Consider the following 23,991-nt stretch of genomic DNA (forward strand, 5'->3'; position numbering starts at 1 on the left):
CCTTTGCTCCTGACAACGTTCACAACAACCTGGGCGTCTCTCCTGGCATGTCCAGTTGAAGCCACCAGCTGTGATAATGTAGTGGCCCATATCCTGTCCCAGGCTCCCTGCACCAAACGTCAGAGTCAGAGAGTCAGAGACACAGTCACCCAGCAGACTTCTTCAGAGTGAACAGCGAAACTCTAGTCAGAGGACACACATAGAAACTACGCGGAAGTGTACTTAAAACCGAGAACAGGAGGCACTTCTTTACCCAAAGAGTTGTGGGAGTCTGGAACCTGCTGCCCAGCCATGTGGTCGAAGCCGATACTCTGACTTCTTTCAAGGAAAGGATGGATAAGATCCCTGGGTTAATGCATTGCTAACAACCCAATGTGCTAGATGGATGAACAGCTCCTTTCTGTCACGCCCTCTGCAGCCAGAGGGCGCTCCTTCTCTGTCCTGTCCCTAGTTTCCGGTCTGCTGTCCTTCCGGTCCCTCTCTTTCCCTTGGGCTATATATTTCCGGGTCTTGCTCTCTGTCCTCGCTCAGCATTGACGTTCGGATGTCCTGAGACCCGCCTAACACCAGGGCGCCCCACGTCCGCTCCCTGAGGGCACAGGTTTCTATACGGCATTCCTGAACTCTTCGCACTAATGAGCCCGGGCCTTTTTCCCGTCTCGCCGCTACGCATATGGGTCTTTTTCTGCTCTCCTGCTCCCCACGGTTAGTCCCTCTGGACGTCCGTGACACCCTCCTTTGTAGTCTTTTTTATGTTCTTGCTGTACTGTATGTGTCATGTCCCAGCCCATCCCTGACGGCTTCTATTTCCAGATGTCACAAGAGCATACATTGACAGAGATGTCTGGAATTGCTGATGAGCGCAGTGGAACAGGAAATAAAGCAAATCACACACCGACAGCAGCACGTGCCACTAGAAACAGTGTGGTGAGTAAAGCTCTGGCAGTTCTGTTCATTTTCCGCAGGGGGGCACAGAGGGAGGAAAGAAATAGGCCAGGCACCTAGGGGACTGAATCCCAGCATGAGAGACGTCGAATTAGCAAAATATTTTTCACACTAACAGGGGCGAAAGAGGGAGCTGTAGACACGAGCGTCTCCCAGCGGGAATGAGTAGAGCTGCATCCGCGGATCACCAGGAATCACGTTCAGGGTCTGCACTCATCGCCGGCCGTGCGGCTCCCCCCGTCCTGCAGCATCCCCCTTTCCCACACAGAACAGGCAGGAAAACACCCCAGGACACCCTCAAGGAGAGGCCCTCTCTCCTGGTCCAGGCGTTCCTGCTGGACATAACGCAACACGCGGACGGGTTGTAAACTGGTCAAGCCCCGAGAAACCTCAGGAAGATGAAACGTTTCACAAGACCCCCCCAGAGAAGGGATCGAGCAGGAAGGAGCTGGGGGCTGGGGGGCCTTGTTTTTTGTTGTTGTACAACACGATACCACGGAGCTGGCTGTCCTCGGAGGAGCTCGGTACAATATAAAGCGCTTTTGTAACAGCCTGAACCTGAGCTGCCAAGTGGCCTGAAAGTCTGTAAATGTTATTGTGTCAACCCCCGCCCCCAGACCCCAGGCCTGTCATCCTGCTCACTGACGGGCGACAGGCCCAGCTCCTGCTCTGCCCCCACCGGGGGAAGGACAGGGGCGTTTTCCCACTTTGCAGGCAGCTTTCCCGCCTCCAGAGTAAAAGTGCAGGACAGTGGTGGTAAGTGTCGGGGGCGGAGGGGCACAACCAGATCTTAAGTGTGAAAGCTGGTGCTGCAGCATCGCGGGACAGAGAACCCACAGAGAAGAAAAATTCGGATAGATTCTGTACAGCTCTGCTGGGGCACATAGCACACTTGAGCAATAGAAAAAATAATTTACGGATCAGGCAGCAAAAAGTCACTAAACCTGAGCAGTGGATCAGCGCACGCTGTAGGAATTCAAGCAGACCATAGCAATTAGAGCTTACATTTTTACCTTTCACAGCAGGACTAGATAAAAAATGTATTTCTGGGGTAGTTATTGGTTTTTCCAGTAAACCAGCAGGGCATGCCAGGTAAATATTGCGTCGTGTTTCATTGTGTGCATGTGTTCTGGAATATGAATCCCTTCTTATTCAGATCCCCCGCACAATTTCATCTTCCTCTGCGCTCAACAACGCAGATTAGATTGGAAATTAAAGTCTGCGTGCTCAGGCGACTGTCTGTCTTGGAGTTCTATTTGCCACTGGTCAGAAAGTGCAGTATATGTTCTAATCAGAGCCCAGCAACCAAATCCCCAGAAGTGATTTAGGATTTTGGCGTCTTTTCCCCTAGTATTATCAAGAGATAAGCTGTCTTTTTTTAAATTTTGTAGATGCAAGCATAAAAAATATAAAACCCTCTGTGTAATAAAGTGTGGCCTGCACCGTGGTGCCTTGCAACATTGAAAAGGAAAAGATTTTCTGGAAGAAACGAAAATGGCTCTGTGCAGAAGCAAATTCCACTCGTGTTTCTCAGCCGCCGTGATGCTGTCATATGTTACCGTAACGGTGCTGGTGAGAGCCTGCAAGACTGCAAACCACAAAAGAATGGATTTGTCTCTTGAGGCGTTAGGTAGTTGGGGGTGTTTCTGATCAGATGAATAAGCTGCAGTCTTCACTTGATCAGACGAAAGGTCTGCCTTGGGTGGCATGACACTGGCAGGTCATACACATCCGACTCTGCCCAGCGGCTCGATGCAGTTGTTGCCCATTCTTCACGTCAGATTGGCTCAAGACGGCTCAGGGTGCTTGTGAACTGCTTATGGACAGCAGTCTTCAAGTCAGGGCTTCACCTGGGCCTGATTAAAGACATCAAGTTTACAAAAGCAAGTCTTTGTGCCCAGACCTGAAACCAAGAATAATGAGCAAGACCCATAAATACTGGGACACCAAGGTCACTGTGCTCCTTGACGACAGGCTCTCTATAGTGCAGGGAATTGAGTGAGTGTTATTAGACATGTTCTTTCACAATCGTCCCATTCAATTCAAGTTCGTTTCATTTATTTTGAAACCATATTTATATTCGTTTTATTGCACAGTTGTTTTCCAGTTTCGTTGAGAATATGTCAGAATCCCCCTTCCTGGACGGCGAGGGGATCGGCCCATTGCTCCCAGTGATACTGATGCAAAAAACAGCTCCTGGAATTGTCATCTGGTCATCAGCTTGGGGGTCAGCGATTGACCTTGAGCTTCTCTGTTAGGTTTGAAAGCAGCTGGACCCCCTTGACCGGCCAGTCATCTCACCACACACCTGTCACCACCAGCTGACAGCCCGCCCTGTGGAAAGGCAGTGTGATGTAAGCTGGGCGACAGCACTGCAAATCCTATTTGCGGGAACCGTACCAGCTAAGTCTCTTACTGTGGTAGCAGTCTGTCGCTTCCTCACCCCCCTTGCAAAACAAGGTGGCAGGGCTGGTCAGAATTCTCCCTGTGACACAGCAGTGCAGCCTCACAATTTCATGTCTAGAAAACCTCCCTCATGCCTACTCCTGCTCCCGCACAACAACAAAACACATGTATAGGCAGAGATGTTGTCCCTCCTGAGAGTTTTAAAGATACAGTAGGTAAAACACCTCTTCTAAACGAGGCAAAAAGGAAAAGTTAAAGTTGTTTCCCTTTTTTCGCTTTAAACACCAAAAGGTTCTTAACTGCGATGTATGTGGAAAACAAAATCATTCTAGTTTGTGTGCTTATGGCTACTCTTGAAACGCCTTTTTCAAACCTTCAGATCGGCACTCTGAAAATCATGTGGCAAGAGCAAGGCTCTCAGATTCCCCCGGAACAGGATAACAAGGCTTTTTGAGCAGAAACTTGTGGGCTGACAATTTTGCTTCTCACAGTGAGCTCCTGGTTCTTCGGGGGTTACCAGAAACTAGTCTGTCATTCCTCTGGAATCCCATCAGTGATGCCTAAAAAATGAAGTGGTACAGTATGTGCAGCCCTGCTCCTTGGAATCTGTGCTGAAGAGCCAGAAAATCTGCTTGCGGGACAGTGGCAGGAGGTGAGGTGGGGATTAGGCCTGGATCTTTGAGATGCCTGAGAGATTGCCAGTGGGATTCGCACAGCACCCCTGTACTTCCTGTGCCACCCAGAACACGTGGCTTCAGGGCTGCTGCATAGGCAGAGCCTCCTGATGGTGACCAGGAGGTACTCAGTGATGTAGATAATAACGTAGAGATTGCACCTCCGAGAATCAAGTTAATAGAATAACGGTATAATAGAAAGTAGAATCTCCAGATAACAGCCTTTAAAGGCTGTACAAGAATCTTGAATACCCTAGAGTGATGCAGCTGCCAAACTGCAGAAAAGCCACATCAAAGGAGCACATTTGCAGCTGTGATGGAGTTAATTTCATGAGCCTTCTTGATCATTACAGAATGGGGATTCCAAATGAGAGCTAGGAGATATTGATGAGATCAAATGAGATATCTGATGCAGAGCACAAACATTTAAGTCCATCAGGAAGGTCCAAGCGCTTTTCTGCCCACTACACTTTGTCTACCTGTGTAAATGATAATAACAAGGAATGCACATTTCTTCTACTCATGATTAGTGCTGCTGCAATGGAGATTAGAGCATTTTGTGCGGTACTAGGAGTTGTAACACATTTCTAACTGGAATGTAATTTGTTCAGATATATAAGACTTTGCAATGATAGTGCTGTATATGAAAAGTTAATTAATTCTGTTTGTGTAGCCTGAATGGATCAGTGACTCACTACCACCCTTTTGTCTGATGTTTATTGTTTTTTTTGTATTTATAATGTGCAATACAACTTTTTGTGTACCGTTCTGTTTTTTGTATATTCTGTACTGTGAGCAACTTTTTTTTAGTGCAGTTCTCCCTGACTGTACTGACGGTATTGTACTGTATGTATTGTATTATTATTGTTGTATTGTTGTATTATTTTGTTACACTGTGCTGTGTTGACTGTACTAAGCTGCTGTTGCACTGCAATTTCCCTCACGGGATCAATAAAGTATCTATCTGTCTTATGCTATTGCTACCTGCATGTGATACTCTGCAGACGTCTGCATTAGATGTCATCTAACAAGTGTTTGCCCAGTCTTGAAGTTCTTCTAATCTTTTTGAATAAGAGCAACACAGAAATCTAAAAGCTGTGTTGTCAAAGTTCATACTTCTGATTCTAGAACAGAAAAGGCTGGATGAGATACTTGGATCAATTAGCTACTAAAAAACAAATGGGCTGAACGTCTTCCTCTCAGACTTTGTTTGCTTTCATTCTCCTTTGTGTAAAGATCTGCCCCCTGTGCTCAGTTTTAGATGTGCTCTTGGCAGTTTCCACTAGCGAGCTCTGTTTTGTGCATCACTGTTGATCTTGAAGCAATCCACTGGGATGCCTTTATCAGTGTCTTTGATGGTTTTGAATACTTGGCTCAATTCAAGTCTTGCTTGTTGTTTCTGATCAAAACTTCAGCCTGTCAGTGCACTGATTCCAGAGCTGCAATATCTTTTTAGGAGCATGGTAAACAAAACTGTTCACAGCATTCCAAATGAGGTCCTGCTATGATTTCTACAATTGCAACATACTGTAACACCTCATGTGCTGGTGTGCACTGCACACAACAGAGGGCACCGAACACCCCCGTCAGGCTGGTGTGCACTGCACACTGCACAGATTCCTGAAGGGAACCCCTGGCTGGTCTCTGGTCCTCTGTGGAGGCTGGTTTGTCAGATAGCTCATCTGCCAGAGATTTCCCTCCGTCCAGATGGCAGAGACGAGGTCAGGCTGGAAGCTCGAACATTCCTACATAACAGAACACCAGTGGTTATTATATCCTGCTATTTCCTGTTGGCAGTCTAAATTGATCCCAAATGTTATCCCTGTGCAGTTTGGAGCGCTGTTCTCCCACCGCGAGCTGCAATTTGTCAGTCTTGTCTCTTATAGATTGCCACTGTGCTCTGTGCAATAATCCACACATGTAATTTCATTTTGCATCGGAGGAACCTCCTGATCAGATTAAATGATGAGGGCGGCTGGAACATCCTAGGAGGGGAGACAGGAAAATGGATTCTCATCTCTTCTGGAGAGGGCTCCAACCGTCTGCGGATGTGAGGCGAGATTACAGCTTTAAAGTGAACGTCACCCTTGCAACACAGACCGCACTGGGGTGAAATAAAACAGAGTCTCTATCAGATGAGAATGCCTGGAGGATACTCTCTTTCCTTACGAGGTATTAACAGAAGGCCAGGCCCCTTTATCTGCTGTGGACAAGGGTTTAAACACTCAGGCACGAACACTGCCATAATCACCAGCTGGCTTGGTCATTTAGGAGGTCAGGAGATTAGTCACTAATTCATGAAATGTAATAAATACAGTTTGTTAAACCATTCTTAATTATCAGTTATATCACCACAATGCTGTAGTGAATTCACTCAATGAAAGAGACAGGGTGATATCACATTGACCATACTGTGAAGTATGCTGCTGTCTTGCTCTTTTAATAATAATAATAATAATAATAATAATAATAATAATAATAATAATAATAATAATAATAATAATAATAATAATAATAATAATGCCTGACAGTTACATAGCGCTTTACAGGTAATGGGGACTCCCCTCCACCACCAGTGTGCAGCCATAGTGCGCCAGTATGCCCCTCACACACCAGCTCTCAGTGTGGAGGAGAGCAGAGTGATGAAGCCAGTTCAGAGATGGGGGGTTATTAGGAGGCCATGACTGGTAAAGGCCAGGGGGGAATTTGGCCAGGACGCTGGGATAACACCCCTACTCCTTTAGAGAAACTCCCTGAGATCTTAATGAGTCAGGCCCTTGGTTTTACGTCTCATCCAAAGGACAGCGCCTTTTTACAGTCTAGTGTCCCCATCACTATATGAGGCATTAGGATCCCACACAGACCGCAAGGTGAGCGCCCCCTACGGGCCCCACTAACACCTCCTCCAGCAGCAACCTTAGCTTTCCCAGAAGGTCTCACACCCAGGTACTGACCAGGAATTTTAATTTCAGCAGCGAGTTGTCTGTGGGATGTCCACACTAGACCCGAGCTCAGCCCAGCTTGGGAGTCAGAAGTCAGTGTCCCAGGCAACTTGTTCTCCTCCTTTCCATAGTCCAGAGCAGGGCAAGGAAGCCTTCCTACAAACACACAACCTTTGTGTTTTTTAATTAAGGGCGTAGAAAAACCAAAACGTACTCAGCACAAATATAATCTTGTACAGATGTAATAAATCACAGAGCACACACATCTATGCTGTAGATGGTACTGTTGTTGTGGTGGCTGCTTTGTAAAACAAGCGCTCGCTGTCCACAGCTGGCGGAATTAATTGTCTCTGGCTCTTTGAGCCTGCTGTGGCGATGGTACGAGATTGATTCGAGTCTCCTTTAATACAACGCCCTCTCTGTCGTTATCAGTGCCCAGACCCGTGCCCTTTAACAATGGCAAAATTATGTTAAAAATGCTCGACTGTGTTCAGACAAAATGGCCTTGTTTTTGTTCCAGTAGGAGCCTGTCGAATGCCTTTGTTTCTGCATTCACTCCTACGAACTCGGGAATCAGTGGACTTTTATTCTCCATTGGGGACCAAGGACGTCCAGAGGGATTTTGACGATAAATGTTCATTTACCCCCGGCAGCTGACTCTGAATGACCTGCTCTTCCACATTGCCTGCTGGTAAGTGAGCGATTGGTGCACTCTGACCAGAACCGGTGACTTAGAAGAAAAACATGAGCTTTAACATTTTAGTTAAATATTGCCAACCTCTGCTGCGTAACAACTAACAACTAAGAAGAAAGGCTCTAGAATAAAGAGGTGATCTCTCAGATTCAAACAAAGGTCAAATTCAGTGCAATGAAGACTTAATGCCTCTTTAAACCCTTATAAGGCTGCAGCCTGCTGAAATCCAGTCAGACCTGATCAGTTGTTAAACTGGAGAACCTGCTTACATTGAGCTGAGGGCCCTCCCAGACCACACACAGCATGGCACAACATCCTTCTTACTGACTTCCTCTTTCATAGACACAGGGAGAAACAAACTGTTCGTAGGAATTTCTTTGGAAGGTGCCAAGCTGTCACTATCCCGGAATAAACTGGTGGTGACCTACCTGCTCATAGCACAACTCACACTCCACAGAATACAGGCCATTTCAACCTCATAAAAATGAACACAGTGCTGCTTTTAAAAGGTAAAGGCCAAAACAGTTTAATAGATTGATGCTTTATTGCAGATTGTAAATTCTCATTAAAATAATAGAGACGTCCCAATTGTGCAGCAGTCACGACCATTCTGCGCACACTAATTGTTAAATGCACTTTTTTTTTCACTGTGGTTTGGGTTTTTTTTTTTAGACCAGCTAAACACAGGAGTTTGGCTCCTCATCTTGGGAGACGGATTCAATTGGTCAAGAAGAGCCGTGTTTCAGTCAGGATCTCTCCTCTGCCCGCCTGTCATGCCCGGTTTCTCCACTGGAGATGGGTTTCTGCCAAGGCGCAGGACGAAGAGGCTGTTTCCTCAGGCAGGTCAGGGGGAAGCCCGTCCCATCCCTCTGTAGTGTGTATATGAGCCTTGCTGTAGTAATGACTGCATCATAAAAAGACTGGTCTGTTTTAGAGGAGCAGGAGAAGAGGAGGGTTTGGAGAGGGGCGACCCCGGGCAGCCAGTCAGAATACGGGGAGCACTGACTGGGAATGAAGGAGACCGGAGATCCTACGACACTGTTTAAAAGAGTAAGAAATGCATAAATGGATCTTCAATGGCAAATAAGTCACTTCTACTACAGCACAGTGTGCCCAGTCACCCTGCTGAAGCACTGGTATGGACGTTCTGGTCTGGGTGGAGAAGAACCGGCCTCTGCAGCTGGTCCAGCACCATTTATAGCACGAACTGGTTTTTGCCTGGAGGTCTGCTGCGCCAGTAGTGACCAGCTTTGAAGACAGTAGAAACCGACACAAATTTAAGAGCACCCCTAAACAGAATATCAGCCATAAAAGTATTGTTGCCAGGAAAAACATCTTTAAGGTTTTTCTTTTTTCATTGGTAAAATCTCTCCAATAGACTGGCAAAGCCATGAAACTGAACGGAAAATTTTTCATGGGAGTTGTTCTGCTTTTGTTTTAGTGTTGCCCAGAGCAAGAATACTTTTACGCTTGTAAAATGCAACTTTGAGTGTGGATCATAAGATGCTCATAACATCTTTTGAGCTCAAAGCAAACTGACAGTGTGCCTTTGAAAACAGAACACATTTCACACCAGTCTGTTCACAACTGCACCATTGATGAGGCGTACAATTTATGATCATCCATCATAATGCATATGAATCTTTCTGGCACAGTCATGATCTACGCCATAGATAGCTTTAGTATTAATAGCTTCCTCTTTTCAATTAGTTCTATTCTAAACCACGATATATTGCGAGTATCACAAGAACACCAGACCTCTTGCAAACAGCCCTAGACAAAACAGCAACAGCCTAAAGTGGACTAATCTATAACAAAGAGCATAAAACAATAAAGGGGACGTCAAGGAGCAGAGCTCAGTGTTAGGAACTGTTCACAAAAACTTGATCGTCTATTCCTGGGAACTCCTTTCTTCTGGAAGAGCAGCATTCTGTTCCAAGATCAAAGGGCTTGTTTCTTTATACAGATGATGTGAGCTGCATTATAATTCCATTTGATAAAACAGTCTGGATCATTGTCAGCTCAGAAACCAGTCCTGCGGTCTTCACCCCCGCTGAATGAAGGGACAAGGAAATATTTGGTTTGTTTTCCATGTCATGTTTCTGTTGTCACAAGGCCTCCGGACTGTTGCGTAAGGAAACCGCAGCACCTGCTTCAACTGGCGCCTTGCATTGCGAGGCGAAACCGAGCAGCTTTCTGAGTTTCTCACGGCCACTGCGACAGAAGAAACAGACAAGAACGAGCACGTGCTGCCAGCGACAAAGCCGCTCCGCCCAGGCGAGCATGCCAGGATCGCTGTGGCTGTTTGCGCACAGCCTATTGCACAGCCTTTAGGAAGCTTAAATAAAAAAGAAACATCCTTTCTCTTCAGTAATGGAGAGAGCTGCCATTGAGACAAACCGCCAGCCTTCACTGTGGAGATAATGCACCTGTGACACAATGCCAAGCACAAAGCAGAGGAGACACAAACACACCATTGTCTTCTAAAGCCTGGCCGTGCACGTCGTGTGAGGTTGGGTGGATGCAGATACTTGAGCAGGACAGTGGTCTCAGTATCACAGGAGTCAATCCCAGACAGCCCTGGTGTTTTATTGACCGAAGAGGACTGGTCACGCTCATTTTGTAAAAGTCAGGTTTCTGTCATACCCACATCTGATAAGACGTGAGAAATGAAAGATAAAGTAAGAGGAAATGTGGGATGAATATCCACAGGTTTGCTCTTGGAAGGTACGAAGTGATGCGCCGAATGTGGGAGACAGCATTCAACATGGACAACCCAAAAGACTGATTGCTGCTTGTAGCTCCCGCAAGAGAGCAGCAGGTCCAGTTAAAGGGAGCAAGTAAGAGCTCTGTAGAGATACTGGAAATATCCTTCAAAGAGCTCTGAGTCCTAAAACAAAGCAGCTCCACATGAGATCAGTCCTCTCTAGCACTCTGGAGAAAGGGTGTGTGCTCGCTGGGTGTTGGGGCAGCACTATTAGAAATGAAAGGACAAAGCCTCCCAGGTGGAGACTGCACCCCTCCCACCTTATCTGAGACGAGACAGGGCATGCTCCAGGCAGCACATTCACACGGGCTGCTGGGACTGTTAAAGGTGCCTCTGAGAGATCAGACAATAGCTTCCTTATCTCACTCACGGCGTCCGGTCTGCAGCTGGGCTGCTGTTGGCGTCATCCTTCTTCCTGTCCTTCATCACCAATGTCTCCCTCATGGCTATCGCTGCTGCGCGCCCGCAGGTCTTTGAAGAGTCTTCAGAGCTGTGGTGCCGAACCTCCTGTCCCGAGTGACTGAAATCCACTGGAAGTGCGACATGGAAGGAGTGCAGGGGGAATCTGGGACCCGTGATTCCTTCGCGCCTCCGTGCGTTCCGAAACCGAACAGCCAACACTGATGAGTCACCCTGCTTTCTGGAGAATCCCTTCCCTTCTTCCTGTTTAAAAACAGCACACCTGCAAGGTGAGGGCTGTCCTCCGCCGGCTCAGACAAACTGAAGGAAAAGGTCTGGGCACTTGGCACTAAAACTCTTGGGGTTTGCATAAACACACTTATAATATGAAGCAAGGCTGGATTTGTCTGGGACCATCTGGGCCAGTACAATGCCATAAGCCCTCAGCTGCACTGTCATTACAGTACATCAGCTGTCAGGAAGCTCCCGGGCTTGACTTGAGGTTCGAAGGAAATCCGTACTGCTGTAGTGAAAGCTCCAGCCCTCAGCTGCTGCTGGTGCCCTGACGCAGAACCAGCTCTGCTGTGGATGGACACACCTGTAGCGGTCCCCCGAGGAGCCCCATAGGAGCCCCATAGGAGCCCCATCCCTGCACCACGACCGCCGGGAGCTCAGGGTACACTGTGAGAACACAGACGTGAAAGAGAGTTTGCCCATCTGGAGGAGGAAGGGTTGGAGGTTTGTTTCAAAATGACAGCACAGACCGTTAGGGTTCATCTTGTGAAGCAGACCCAGCAGATCACAACCCTCCCCACGGTGTGTCGGTTTCGTTTAGTCCCACCGATCTGCCAGGAGCTTCTCCGAAACATTTCAAAGTTCATTGCCTTTCAAATTCATTGACCGAATGTCAGCCTCTACTGGTTGATCTTTTCTTGTACTTACCTGCAGCCCCTCAGGGACTGGCAAACGGGAGATTTCAGTTATCGGTCACACCTTAATATCAAGGACAAAAAACAACTGACGGGTTTTTTAAATTATTGAGTTAATTATGGGTACAATTAGACCACTGGGAGTCTGATAGTTTGGCATTTTTCATTAGAGGCTGTATCGTCTGTAGAGGACGATAGTGCTTCAGGACAGATGTCTCACATCTGGCTGTTGGCAAGAGTGGGCTGATTGGAATAGATTTATCCTGCAGTTGTTTGAAATATAGAGAGTGTTTCAGTATCTCCTCTGCTTCGAGCGTGGTCCTCTTATTTCTGTTTAAAAATGTTTTGCTAATTAATTGTATCGAAAATGCATCTCTGTACAGAATAAACAGAAAGACTGATGCAATAATTTGGCAGTTTGTCTACTGTTTTTAATTCACTCATTGCAGGAACGTGAGCCGTGAACTGCTTAAAACACCGAGGACTCATGCCAGATTCTAGATTAATTGGAGTCTTTACTCTCAAGGAAGGCTAGTAATGTCTGTGTAGTCAATTTCTGTTCATTCGGTTCTGGTATTCATGAGCAAATCTGAGTTGTTGTTTTTTTAAATGTCAGTTAAAACTCGGGGAAAACAGAAATGAACAAAGCAGAAACGTACTGAAAAACAAAAAGGCAGGCTTATCACCAGGGTAAGAGAAAGGTGCCTCTTCCTCCCCCAGACGTCTCTCCGTCCTCAGCGAGGAGCACATTTGAAAATGATGAACGCTTCTTGTCGAGCTTGAATTAATCAGGCCGCTCCTACACAGAAAGGAAGAACGATATTTCTGCAGATCAAAACGCTCCCTGTGGACTCCCTGCCAATTCCAGATTCCCGGAGCTGTGCTGTGTGGCTGGTTTCCACAGGGAAGATGCCACCTGGGAGTGTCCTGGTCCCTGGTGGCCAGTGAGGGGTTTTCATCCAGGTCATTGGGAAATCAAGAGCTCAGCTTGAAAGGTGATTGAAATGGCAGAGTAACCCATTACTTCTGCTGTGTCTGGTGCACCTGAAGCCAATGAACAGGTTACAGCACAGAGTTTACACCGGTCTGCTGTGTGCACAGACAAGATGAGCCCAGCCTCCTGACTCTCACTCCACTCTGATATCCGATATCAATCGTTAGCTCTTCGTTTTGAGACGACGCTGGAGTGCACCGTATGGAATAGTACTACGGCAACGTCACGACAGCAGAGACGAAGAGCCGCGGAGAAACAGACCGCCTGCTCTCCCGCATGGCTCCCACAGTGGGCTTCTGTAGGAGAGGTGGCAGGCAGGGCCTGGTGCACACTGTTCCCCTTCGGCACTGGAGCAGAGCCCGAGGAACTCCGAGAGTGGGAAGGTCACCCGTAAAGCGTGACCCTCCGAAAGTAACAGCGTCGTGAAGCGACCTGCCCCCAGGTCTGAGAGCACGGCTGTGAAGGGCCTCCCCCCCGGCATCCGGACAAGAAAGTGCGGAATCCAAGGAGGCCAATGTTGATGAGGGAGGAGGAGAACGAGTTCTGTAGGAAAGACCTGGGATAGTGTCTTTAACAACAGTCCAGCCGCGCTCAGGACAGAAAAAAAAAACAAAGGAAACAGACACATCGTCAGCAAAAAACCGCCCAGTGGTGTACTGTAGGACAAATTCCTAAAGTGAGACACCAGCGTTGTAGTGGTCAAGCCCCCACGCTTACAGCCAGCACGAGGCCCCTCCGTTCGTGGCTGCCTGGGTGTTAGATTTAATCGGGAATCAAGAGTTACCGTGTACGAGCGTGCCGTTAATTGGCGCACCGTTTAGGCGAGCTCAGGGGCGGCACGCTGTTCTTCACTTCACTGAAGCGGTCTCGGAAGCCACACTCGGAGGGACGGGCGGGGGGTAACCTTGAGGACACGATGCAACACAACCCCCCTCCCAGAAGGAACAACAACAACAACAACAACACAAAAAACCTGCCCCCTTGTGGTGGCCCCCGCCTCCTGCAGGCGCCCGGGCTGCCCTTCCGGAACCTGCGATGACCCCCCGCCGCCGCCGCCGCTGGCTAACGGGCAGTTGAACTTCTGCCCGCCTCGTGCATTGCGTGGCGATGATGTACTGCACCCCGCACCGGGCCAGGCCCTGACCTTCTGTCCTTTCTTCTTGCGGCTTGACGCACGTCCCCGAACTTCGTATCCCCGCAGACCGAGGGGTTCGCATTCAGCGCAATCGGCTCGGTGTGGCAAGTGACTGACTGACTGACTGACAAGTGTGTCAACTCCGACGCACTATGTGCTTATTCAGCGTCCGGTTTCTCCCCGGCACCGTGCCCCTGCCTCTGGAGTCGGTTGCTTCGTTTGTGGAAATGATTTGAACGGAGGTTAAGACAATAAAGGGTAAAGGAACAAGTCATAGGTTCATTCCATGCTGAAAAAAAAAGAAGAAAGAAAACACAGCGTTTCGCCTGTGGAGCCTTCTTCGGGTGTGAAGAATCTTTTAAGGGAGGTTCCACAGTCCGAGCCGCTGTGGTTTTTCTTAGTTGTCGGCGTGGATGTAACCCCTTGTTTTGTTTAAATGAATGAAATTCGTGTAAAAAAAAAAACCCTGACTGCTGAGTATTAAAATCGCTCTGTGTATCTGCTGTGATAAGCAGCTGGCCAGTGCGCTGAACGTGGCTGATTCTCTCATTGGGGAGACCTTCACCCGGGCTCGGGCATGTGTCTTGTCACATCGGGCCCCAGAAGTAATTACTCTAAAGTCAGTGCTGGGGTCTCCAGAGCGGGAGGGGGTGCACGCATCAAGCGCGGCCGCCTCTGAGGCTCCCCGGCTGCACCGACTCAGGTGAACCAGCGTCTCGGCAGCCGGTTCCTTCGGCACGCTGACAGCACACCTGGGCACACCTGGGAGATCTCGCACGACGAGGAGCGAGATACACTCCGAATTCACCCCCGGAGCCCTGGCCGCTCCTCGCACAGGTCCACCCGAAGGCGCCTGCGATCGCCCGGCCTCACCTGGGCGCGCGTATGCCCGCCCTCCTCCTTGCAGATTATCGGAAGCTGCTCTCCGCGAACTCATTAAACACGGAGATTACAACCTTGTTGCTCTGTGCGGCGGGGGGGGGGGGGAGTTGTAGTCGGGAGGGCGAAAGAAGTAGGTTAATCTCAAGAGAAACCCCGGTTCGCGATCGCGTCGCGCAAATCTCACCCCCTCCCTCATTCCAGGGCGCTCAAGGCGGGCTGGGTTGGCCGAGACAGAAGGAACTCATTTCCTCCGCCTCCATCCCGGGGTGAACAGACGGAGATGAAGTGACAGAAGCACGCAGCACGCACAGAAAAGGGGGAAAAAAAAGCTCTTGCGATCTGGAATTTTGTTTTTCCTCCCAGATAACGTGCACGTCTCTTTCCGCGTTCTGGGTTGCGGCGCTTTGTGCTGTGTGCTCTTGACGCGTCTATCTGTTCGGGGCTCAGCTGCGGACAGGTGTCTGCTGCAGGGCATCCTCGCGTCGCGCCTTTAAGAAACTCTCGAGTCTCACCTTTCCCCTCCTACTCCCCCCCGCCGCGTGCCAAGGTAGCCCCGTGCCGGCTCTCACTCCTGATTGGCCGGGCGGGGGTAGGGAGGGCGGTCACGTGACGGTGTTTCCAGCCGCCGGCCGCCATTTTGGAGGAAAGTTTGGAATTTCGGGCACAGAAGGGGGGGAGAGAGAGAGAGAGATACTAAAAGAGGGTGGGGAGGAAGAGAGAGAGAGAACAAGACGGGGAGAAGTTCGGTTTGAGAGAGAGAAGAAGAAGAAGAAGTAGTAGTAGTAGTAGTATTGGAGCTGACAACGGATTTGCCGGATCGAGGCGGGGGAGCGAGTTCAGACAAGTACTCCCCAAGAAAAACGCCGAGCAACCCGGCGGAAGGGGGTGGATGAGTGGGAGACGGCGCGAAGGATCGGATTCAACTTTGCTTCTGTCAGACAGCGGGGCTTGGGTGTGATTTGTGGCCGGGGTGTGGAGAGGGGAGTTGCAGGTCCTCCGCCCCAGCGTTAACCCCCCGAGTGTCCGCGGACGCGAGTGCTGGGCTGGGGGAGGTACGCACCGCCTAACTCCGCTCCTGGCTGGCTGACCCGACTGCGCAGGGGGGGCTGGATTTCCCCCCCTTCTCCTTCTTTTCGCGTGGTGCCAAAGTTTCAGGAAACTCCCCGACCCAGGATTGCACGCTCCCGTGTGCCTCCCCTGCAGCTCGCCCGCTGCCCAGAGTTTGCCGTTCCGGGCGCTGAACGAGGGGACCCCCACCCGTGTCCGTGTCCGGGTCCGGCGCGGAGCTCTTCAGAAACCCGAGACGCGAGGTGCGCAGGGCTCACCGGGGCTTCATGCGAGCCCGGATAAACTCTGCTCCTGGGAAGGGCGCTCGGCTGCACCGGAGGATTGCTTTTCTTGGGAGATTTTAATTCCTGGGTTTTCGCTGGGCTCCGCTCCGCAGCGCCGGAACTGAACATGCCAGTCAGGAAGAAAGGTGAGCCTCGCATCCCTCTGGGGGTGTAGGTACCCCACACCCCCGCGTCCTGTCTCTCGAGTAATGGAGTTTGCATGGGGGCAGAGCAGTGTGCGTGTGGAAGCTGAGAAGCCCGTGTTAATGTAAAACTAAACCGCACACACACACACCACAAAACTTGCTTTACTGAAACTTGCTCCAGGATCTCTGTGCGGGTCGAGTTGGGCAGGCGAGTGCACGGGTTGCTTCTGGGGGGCTGCAGAGGGTTTCGGCAGCAACTGGGGGGGACTGAAAAAGTGAAATCGCTGCGATGGGCTGTTGTCTTTTTTTTTTAACCTGTTAGAGGGGCAGCCCGTGTGTGTGTTTGTGTGCGTACGTTGTCCGGCGAGCTAACGGAAAGTGTGGTGTCCGCGCAGATGCACAGCGAGCGCTGCAGCTGCTGGAGCAGTACCGGGAGAAGCTGAGCCAGACCGAGGACCGCCAGCTCCGCCACTCCATCGAGAGGGTCATCACCATCTTTCAGAGCAACCTCTTCCAGGCCCTCATAGGTACGGCCGTGCCAGCGCCTCTGTTCCTCTGAATGAGCTCCCCTCTTCCCTTTCTGTTGCGCCCCGGGTCCCAGAAACACGGTGACGGTGGCCTGCATGCGAGAGTCCGGCCGGTAGATTCGCAAACAGAGGCTTCGGTTGGAGCTGACTGCTGACTCGACTCCCTCTTGGGGCTGTTGTGATCCTGCAGGCTGGGACCTCTGCTCTCTGTTCATTCCCAAAATTTGGTGTCATTTTGTGTGGTGTTGCACGGCTTGCTGTTTGCAATGCTGTGCTCAGCTCCGTGGGAATTTTGTTTATTTTTTTTGCCCTGGCAGTACAGTATTAAAAGCAGTGAGTCCTGCGTAAGATGGGACAGGTCGCCGTGTTGCAGGCTGCAGGTGTGCTGCACCCCGGGCAGCCTGTTGCTGGTCCTCCAACGCGGCCAGGTGTTGCTCAGGTGTAACTTCCCAGGCAGCAGGAGGGGACGTGGTTGTGAATCACTCCTACAGCTCCACTGCATCGCGCCCCCGAGTTCCCTAGAAATACTATCGGGAATACTGGAACTTCTCTTTTCTTCAACTAGCAAGTTGTGGAGTAGAATTAAAATCGGTGGTGGAGCCAAAAACCAAGATGAGCAGCAGAACGTGTCAAGTTCTTAAGATGGCTTTAAGCATTTGTAGTCTTAAGAACACATTTGGAGTAGATGCTCTGAGGGTTAAGGCCATAGCACCCTAGTTTTCTTTGTGTCGTAAATGTAAGAAACTTCTGCAGACTAAACCGAGAAGGCCTGTAGGGAACAGCCTGTGTGACTGTCGTGCGTGACTGTCCCCAGCTCGGTGCCGTTTGCTGCCAGCGCCTGGCTCTGTGGTTTTAACCCAGGAGCGGATTCCAGTGGATTCCCGCTCGGATATTTCAGCGTTCCGGCATTCCTCTAGGATGGAGTCAGTCCTGCAGGCCTTCACACGGTGCCGTTAAGTTTCCTTCCTGATGCTCCCGCCACTCCTTTCGGTCCGTTTCCTGCAGCTGTAATTGCACGCGCCTCGGAGACGCACGCTCCCAGCGACGGACAGAGCAACCAGAAGGGGCTCCTGGCCCAAGGTTCTTAACCAGCAGGAGCCCTCCTTTCCTCTCTGCCACACAGCCAGTGAAAAACAGGGCGGTTTCTAGAGCCCGGCAGATTTCTCGTGGCTGTGTGAAGTCACGCCTCTGTTGGCCAAGGACAAGTGTTCTCCCGTTCTGCCTTCATCCACCTCTTTGGGTCAGTCAGGGAACCTTTGCCACGCTCACAGAATTAAATATTGGTGTCAGATATTCAGCTGTATTCAGACTGGCCCTCGCCAGCTTTCTTAAGTCATGTAAGGATTTAGTTAGGAATTTAATTCTCTATCCAGGGTCCTAGTGTGCACGCTAAAACTCAAGTTTCCTTTCTTAGCACTGTTAAGGAAAAGGTTTTAAGTTTAACACATGTGCGGTACTGTGTTGGCTGGGGGTTAATATTTATGTGCACAGAGAGGTATTAAAGAAGCAGCAAGTGAGGACTGGAACCAACGTTGATTATTGTATTTTTAATGCATCAAATCTTGGCACTGTAATTCATGCATCAAGTTCACTAAAAGTTCTGTTCTCTTGGGCTCTGGATGCTACGGTAAACTTTTGGCATGACAGTATTTCAAACATCTGCCGTACTGCAACGCGAGAGTGTCATGAGCACTGGACCGGAGTTGTTCATTCTTTCATTGTAGACTCAGGCTTCTTTAAAGTCTAGGCCTCCCTCTTTGCCCAGTTTCTTCTGAGAAAGGCTCTCTGCCAGTGCTTACGTTTCACTGTCTGACCTTTTGGGTGCTTTGCTTCCTGTCTGGTAGACTACAACTGTAATTTCTGAATAGCTCTTTGCTTCCAGGAGACAGAGACTGTATCAGGGCCAGCGTAACGGTTCATGAACATTTTTCTAGCCTTCTGAATTAATAATAGATGGACTGTCCCCAGTATGCATAGACACTGTTAATAAAAATGCTGCGTTATGAGGAGAAAATTAATTAAAAAATGTAACTTGCAGACAGATTTTGTGCGTGCCTTTTCACTTAAATGCATAGCTATATTTTGTCAGTCTTGAAGAATGTAGGAACAGATTTAAGGAAAACAATGCACTGCCACTTTATTTCTGTTTGCAGTGTTCAGCTGGTTTTCATGAGCCTGTCCAGCTGTCTGATTCTACACCATGCATGATGCTGAGAAGTTTATAAGTCTCCTCCATTTCTATGTTTAATGTGATATTTGCAATGAATGTTTGAGGAGTAGTGATTTCCTTGTTTTTTTTTCCCAGTGGGAAAGCAACAAACCCTAGAAAATGGCTTTAAAAGCAGTTTGAGGAGGAAAAGTCTTTCTCCATTAAACCTTGTGTAAACTGTGGCACTTCCTCTGTTTCTGCTGGGCTGCTGTCATGGTTACTGTAGTTCCTAGATGAAATTCCTCCTAGCAGCAGAGCTCTCGTGCAGTACTGCAGCGGTTTTAGGGCACCTGTGAAAGCATACTGAAGTGTAAAACCACTGCACACACCAGCGAGACGGGTTTTTCCTTGGCTTCAAGAAATTATAACTAGACTTCCCACCTCGTCTTTTAAGGTGAAAGGTGACTTCAGTTGAGAACAAACTTCCCTTTCCTGAAGCGGACTGGGTGAAGTGCAGCACCTCACCCAGGGGTGCAACAGCAGAGTTCCCCCCCCCCGGGACTGGGGATCACAACTCTGGACTGCACTTTATTTCTAGGTCAGGAAATGTTGATTAGTGGGAAGTGTTTTTTTTTTTTAGGATAGACTTCAGAACACGGTTGTCTGTGGCTAGTATGCAGCCGAAAAATGTTGAATTTTGGGAGAACATGTATTTGTTGAGTTTATTTTACTGTGTTCTGTGGTTCTGCTAGAGGGGGGATGTAGCCATTTTGAGAACAGCTGTGTGGGGTTATAAGGGCAAAAAAGGAGGCAGGCTGGATTCAGTTGTGCTGTTGCAATTATTACATCTTCATGTTCTGTCAGATTGATCAGATCTGCACCTGGTGTGCCTTCCTCATGTTATCGGATTTAAAGCAGACCCAGGTGGGCTATTTTGCAGGTTTAGCATTTTTTTTTGCAGTGCTTGTGCTGTTCTTGGGAGTTGCATGTTTTAGGGCTGGCCAGGGTTTTGTTTTCACAGTTGGGCCCTTGGCTGATCCGAGTAAAGGTATGTGACAGCCTCAGAACTGAGAGGGAGCTAGTTTTCCTTGTTTGAGAGAGGGCATTTTCTAATTCCTGTAAAGGGAATGTCTTTATGCTCCGGGTGTCTCCCTTGTGTAGTGTTCAGCTTAAGTTTAATCATCTTCTTAAATCACCTCTAGCCTTGCTGTTATGTCACTCGGTTTAGGAAAGCTTTCGTTGCTTCCTGGGAGTTTGTTTTATAACTCTGTGGCGTCTTTGTCTTTCAACAAGGCTCATGTGCAGCTTCCCTAAAGGTTAAGGTCCTGAAGTAAACTTACTGTCTTCACTGTTTTCGGTGAGTGATGTTAGAGATTTTGCTTTATTTTGACCCGAGACTGGAAATGTTACTTTACAAAGGCCTTCCTTCCTTCTTACAACAGACGGGCTCTGTTACAATGCTCGAATAAGCAGAAGGGATCCATATTAAAACGTTCAACCTTGCCAACCCATGGACAGGCAGGACAGCAGAGCAGAGTAGGAACAACAACAACACGAAGGTGTCCTAGCTTTCCCCGTATCTGACTTGCAAAAGCAACTATTACAAGAGAAGCAAAGCCTGATCTGTCAGCCGGCATGATTAACAAATCTTTAATCCTCTCCGTTTTTTTATTGCTTTTTGAATTCAGTAGGATAAAAGGTATTAGTGGAAAATGGACAGGAGTGAAGTGGCAAACATTCATCCTGGTCGCTCTTGGCTGTGTCTTTTGTAAAGTCTTGGGCGTTGTTAAAATGGGTTTAGGGTAGCGTTCTTTTCAGATTTTGAGTTATGTTATTTAGCTTAAACGTGATCTCCTTTGTATAAGCCTGTCCTGTTGCGCCTATGATAGTTGGGTGCACAATGAAATGTCCCAAGACCTCTTAGCCTTTTCTGCCATTTGTGTAGTCATAGCTAGGTTCGGTGCCTTTTCATGAAATAAAAGAAAATATTAATTAAATTGTATTGGATAAAAGCACTGAATTCCAGTTGTCTTTGATGTTGTACTACAAACCATTTTGCTTTCACTTTTTTAATGCTTTTTGCATTGGTACTTTTATCTTTCATTTGTGACTCCGTATTGTTTCTCTTCTTCTCTGGCGGATGTCCATTCTGGAACGCTGTATCCACACAGAGTGAACCACTGTACCTCTGTATCACAATCTTGTTCAAAGGCATGGTTATATTTTAACTTTCTGTAAGCTCTGCTGCCAGCTGTGATGCTGATCAAGCAGAAATTTTAAGTTGAGTACAGCTAGTTCTCGTACTCGCTAGTGTCTAATCCTAGACTAGTGTTAATCCTCTGAGAGCAACAGTGGGGTGATTCTTGTGGTGGGACGGTACTCTCTGTATCGCCAGAGTTGGTGTAATGTCTTCATCTTGGCCGCAGTCCGCTCTGACACTCGGTGCCTGAGTTGTTTGGTCACTTTTTGACAGGCCCCTATGTGACCATCGCGACGTGTTTTTAAATTTAAATTAAGACTTGGCGAAAGCACAATAGCCCTGGTCTAAAAGCCCCTGCTGTTTCTTGCACGTAAACAGAGAGCTCTTTACATTACCGTGAACATGGCCTTTGTCAGACAGCATGAATAGGCCTATTTACAACTAAAATAGCAGTTTTTTTTTAGCCAGGTATGTGGCGCTCGGTCAACAAAAGGATCTCTGCTGTTTGTGTGTTTCTGCTGTTTCCTCACCAGCGCTAGTCAGAGGGCTGAGAGGAAGCGGAGACCCTCTTTTCATGTTCAGGTGATGAAAGGGGGACCCCACTTTCTCCCTCAGTGAGACCAGACAAGGGTTCGAACCCTGAGCGCTGGCAATATCGGCGTGTGTGAACCCCACGAGCCAGCTAATCTCCCTGATACTTAATAATAAAAAAAAACTTGGAAGAAAAGTTGGCCGTCTTCAGTAAAGTTGTTTTAAGAGGGTGACATTTCAATTTGTGTGTGGAGAGGTTGGTTTCAGCATTTAATGTGTAATGAGGGATATGTCACCTGTCTGTGGAATATGAAATCTGTATATGGCTCTTTCTTTCTGTTTAGGGGAAATATGGCAGTATGTTTTTATGTCGTCGGTGAACTGATTTTAATTGAAGATTCCTTACTGCTGTTTGTGATTGTACACGGGAATTTCCCTGGGATGCTATAGCAGTGTTCTGTGTACGAGTGCAAGAGAAAGCTGCACTGCATTCTCATGGGAGCTATATAACCAATCAGTGACCAGTTAATTAAACACGTTCAAGAACTGATAATCTGTTTTGAGTTTAGCTTTGCCTTTGTTAAATTGAGTCTTTTAGATGGTGAATGTTAGTCTCTTTAAGTTCTGCAGTTTAAATTCTGAAAACCATGGTGTCTCATTTCCTTCTCATATTTCCTAAAATATAGGCTCTAACACAAGTGCTGCAAAAAACATTTACAAGTTTCCTCTGGTATAAAGTACTTTTTTCTTGTCTTTAATATTCATGTTGTGCTTAGACAAAGACCACTGTTTACTTCGGGGCTCTGAATAAGTTGTCATCTCTGTTCAATTCTAAGTTTTGTTTCGCTTCAGAAGTTTTTCTAATGGCTTTGTTTTGAAGGGGTGCACCTTTTACACCTAGATGTGAAAATAGAGGCTGTAAATGTAATTGACAAATGAAGGTAAATGTGGAGAATCTGGACTATTGGGTTTTTCAAAAAATTTGTCACAACCTTTTGCATTTAAACAAGTTTTTAAATATTGCTCTTTGCAAACCTCTCTTTAAAAATACACCAACTTCAGGTATCACTTGAAGTGGGAACACTCATTAAAACATTTATTATGAGATAAGATCTGTAGTTTTGGCGAGTTTGTCGATACACCCGTTTTCAGTGATAACGATCACATGTGCGGATAACAGGTTCCATCACGTGTTTTTATCAGCCTGGTCTGGTGAACGAAAGCGATGTTTTACTTCACACTTGTCAGTTTTATTGTGGTTTATGGTGAACCTGATCAGAATTTGCATCTGTGTAGGCAAATTTATATTGAAGCAGCTAGTAAGTGACTTCCTTTAAGAAGCCAGGATACAGTTACAGTTGTGTAGAGATCTTAAGACCTATTTAATGCAGTACCTGTGGGATTACAATATTCAGTTTATCATCTGTAATGTATAAGACGCAAAAATTTGTGGAAAGTGGACTGGTACTTATGATATAGTTTGGATTGGTGTAGCGTGGGTTGTTGGTGTCCGTTCTGAATGGTCAGCTTTAAATCGAGTCCAAAATAAGGAGCACAGACACGGCGTACCTACTGTTGCTGGCCGTGGAACGGAACACTCTTTTTGTGACAGTCCAGTGTTAATTTCATGCTTGGGGAAGTGAAAATCCTCCCCCCCCCCCCCCCCCCCCAACTTGGGACGTGTGTACAATGGAAGTTCTGTTCTCTTCTGTTGTGAAAGGGGATCACAATTGTGTGATGCCATGTGTTTGTAGTGGTTTCAGTGTATTGCTTTGTGGTTTGTGTTGATGGAAGTAAGTTGAGAACTGCGTTAACCACAGAGCTGTTACTTTCTTGAGCTCTCTAAGGGCCTGCTTTGGCCGAGGGTGCGTTAAATTGAGTCTAATAGCAGTGCGCACTGGGTTTGTCCTAGTGCGATCAGGGTTAGCAGCCTGTAACGTTTTTTCCCAGTGACATTTCCTAAATTTTAAAGGTAATCCGGTGTCTCCGTCTGACAAGGTACTTATTGCTTGTCATCCGTTACCCTGCTCAACGTTTTCATAGACAACCACAGTCACGGTCTTTCCCCACGACTAGTTTGAATTGGGTTGTGTTCCTATCGGCCACGATGAATTAAATATGATTGAAAAGTTTAAAAACGTGTCGACTGAATTTAAAACATCTGTTTCTGGTTCACGCAGACAGTATGCCGAGCGAAAGCAGGTTTACTTTGTCTTGAAGAAAGCCTTCCAGGGTCAGTTTTCTTCCGCCCAGTTTTCTATTTCTGTTTCACTTTTCCCTTTTATGCTATTTATAGGCGCTTCGGAACGTGACAAGGTGAGAAATGGCACTGTGAAGCTG

General features: G+C 47.9%; 2 protein-coding genes and 1 long non-coding RNA gene across 19 annotated transcripts in view; 1 reads left to right on the top strand and 2 right to left on the bottom strand.

Annotated features, from left to right (window-relative positions):
- cp (ceruloplasmin) overlaps positions 1 to 23,991 on the bottom strand; it is a 430,985-nt gene that overhangs the window by 102,169 nt on the left and 304,825 nt on the right. The gene's annotated exons all lie outside the window — the stretch shown is intronic.
- On the bottom strand, positions 8,187 to 15,372 carry LOC138242154 (uncharacterized). 2 transcript variants are annotated; one of them, XR_011191402.1, is made up of 2 exons: positions 15,280 to 15,372; positions 8,187 to 8,699 (listed from the first exon to the last, which is right to left on the bottom strand). It is a non-coding gene; the product is annotated as an uncharacterized lncRNA (long non-coding RNA). The 2 variants fall into 2 exon arrangements; XR_011191403.1 differs by lacking the exon at positions 15,280 to 15,372 and adding an exon at positions 14,952 to 15,265.
- The window catches only part of dlg1a (discs large MAGUK scaffold protein 1a), a 170,864-nt gene continuing 162,326 nt past the window's right edge, over positions 15,454 to 23,991 (top strand). For 4 of the 16 annotated variants that reach the window (XM_069197367.1, XM_069197369.1, XM_069197368.1 and 1 more), the window contains exons 1-2: positions 15,454 to 16,244; positions 16,640 to 16,771. In XM_069197367.1, coding sequence (XP_069053468.1) covers positions 16,226 to 16,244; positions 16,640 to 16,771 — 151 coding nt within the window. In that variant the 5' untranslated portion in view covers positions 15,454 to 16,225. The remainder of the gene's footprint in view (positions 16,245 to 16,639; positions 16,772 to 23,991) is intronic. The other 12 variants (XM_069197372.1, XM_069197373.1, XM_006637411.3 and 9 more) reach the window with 6 other exon arrangements.

Source organism: Lepisosteus oculatus, chromosome 13 (assembly GCF_040954835.1).
Source record: "Lepisosteus oculatus isolate fLepOcu1 chromosome 13, fLepOcu1.hap2, whole genome shotgun sequence".
NCBI lineage: Eukaryota > Metazoa > Chordata > Actinopteri > Semionotiformes > Lepisosteidae > Lepisosteus > Lepisosteus oculatus.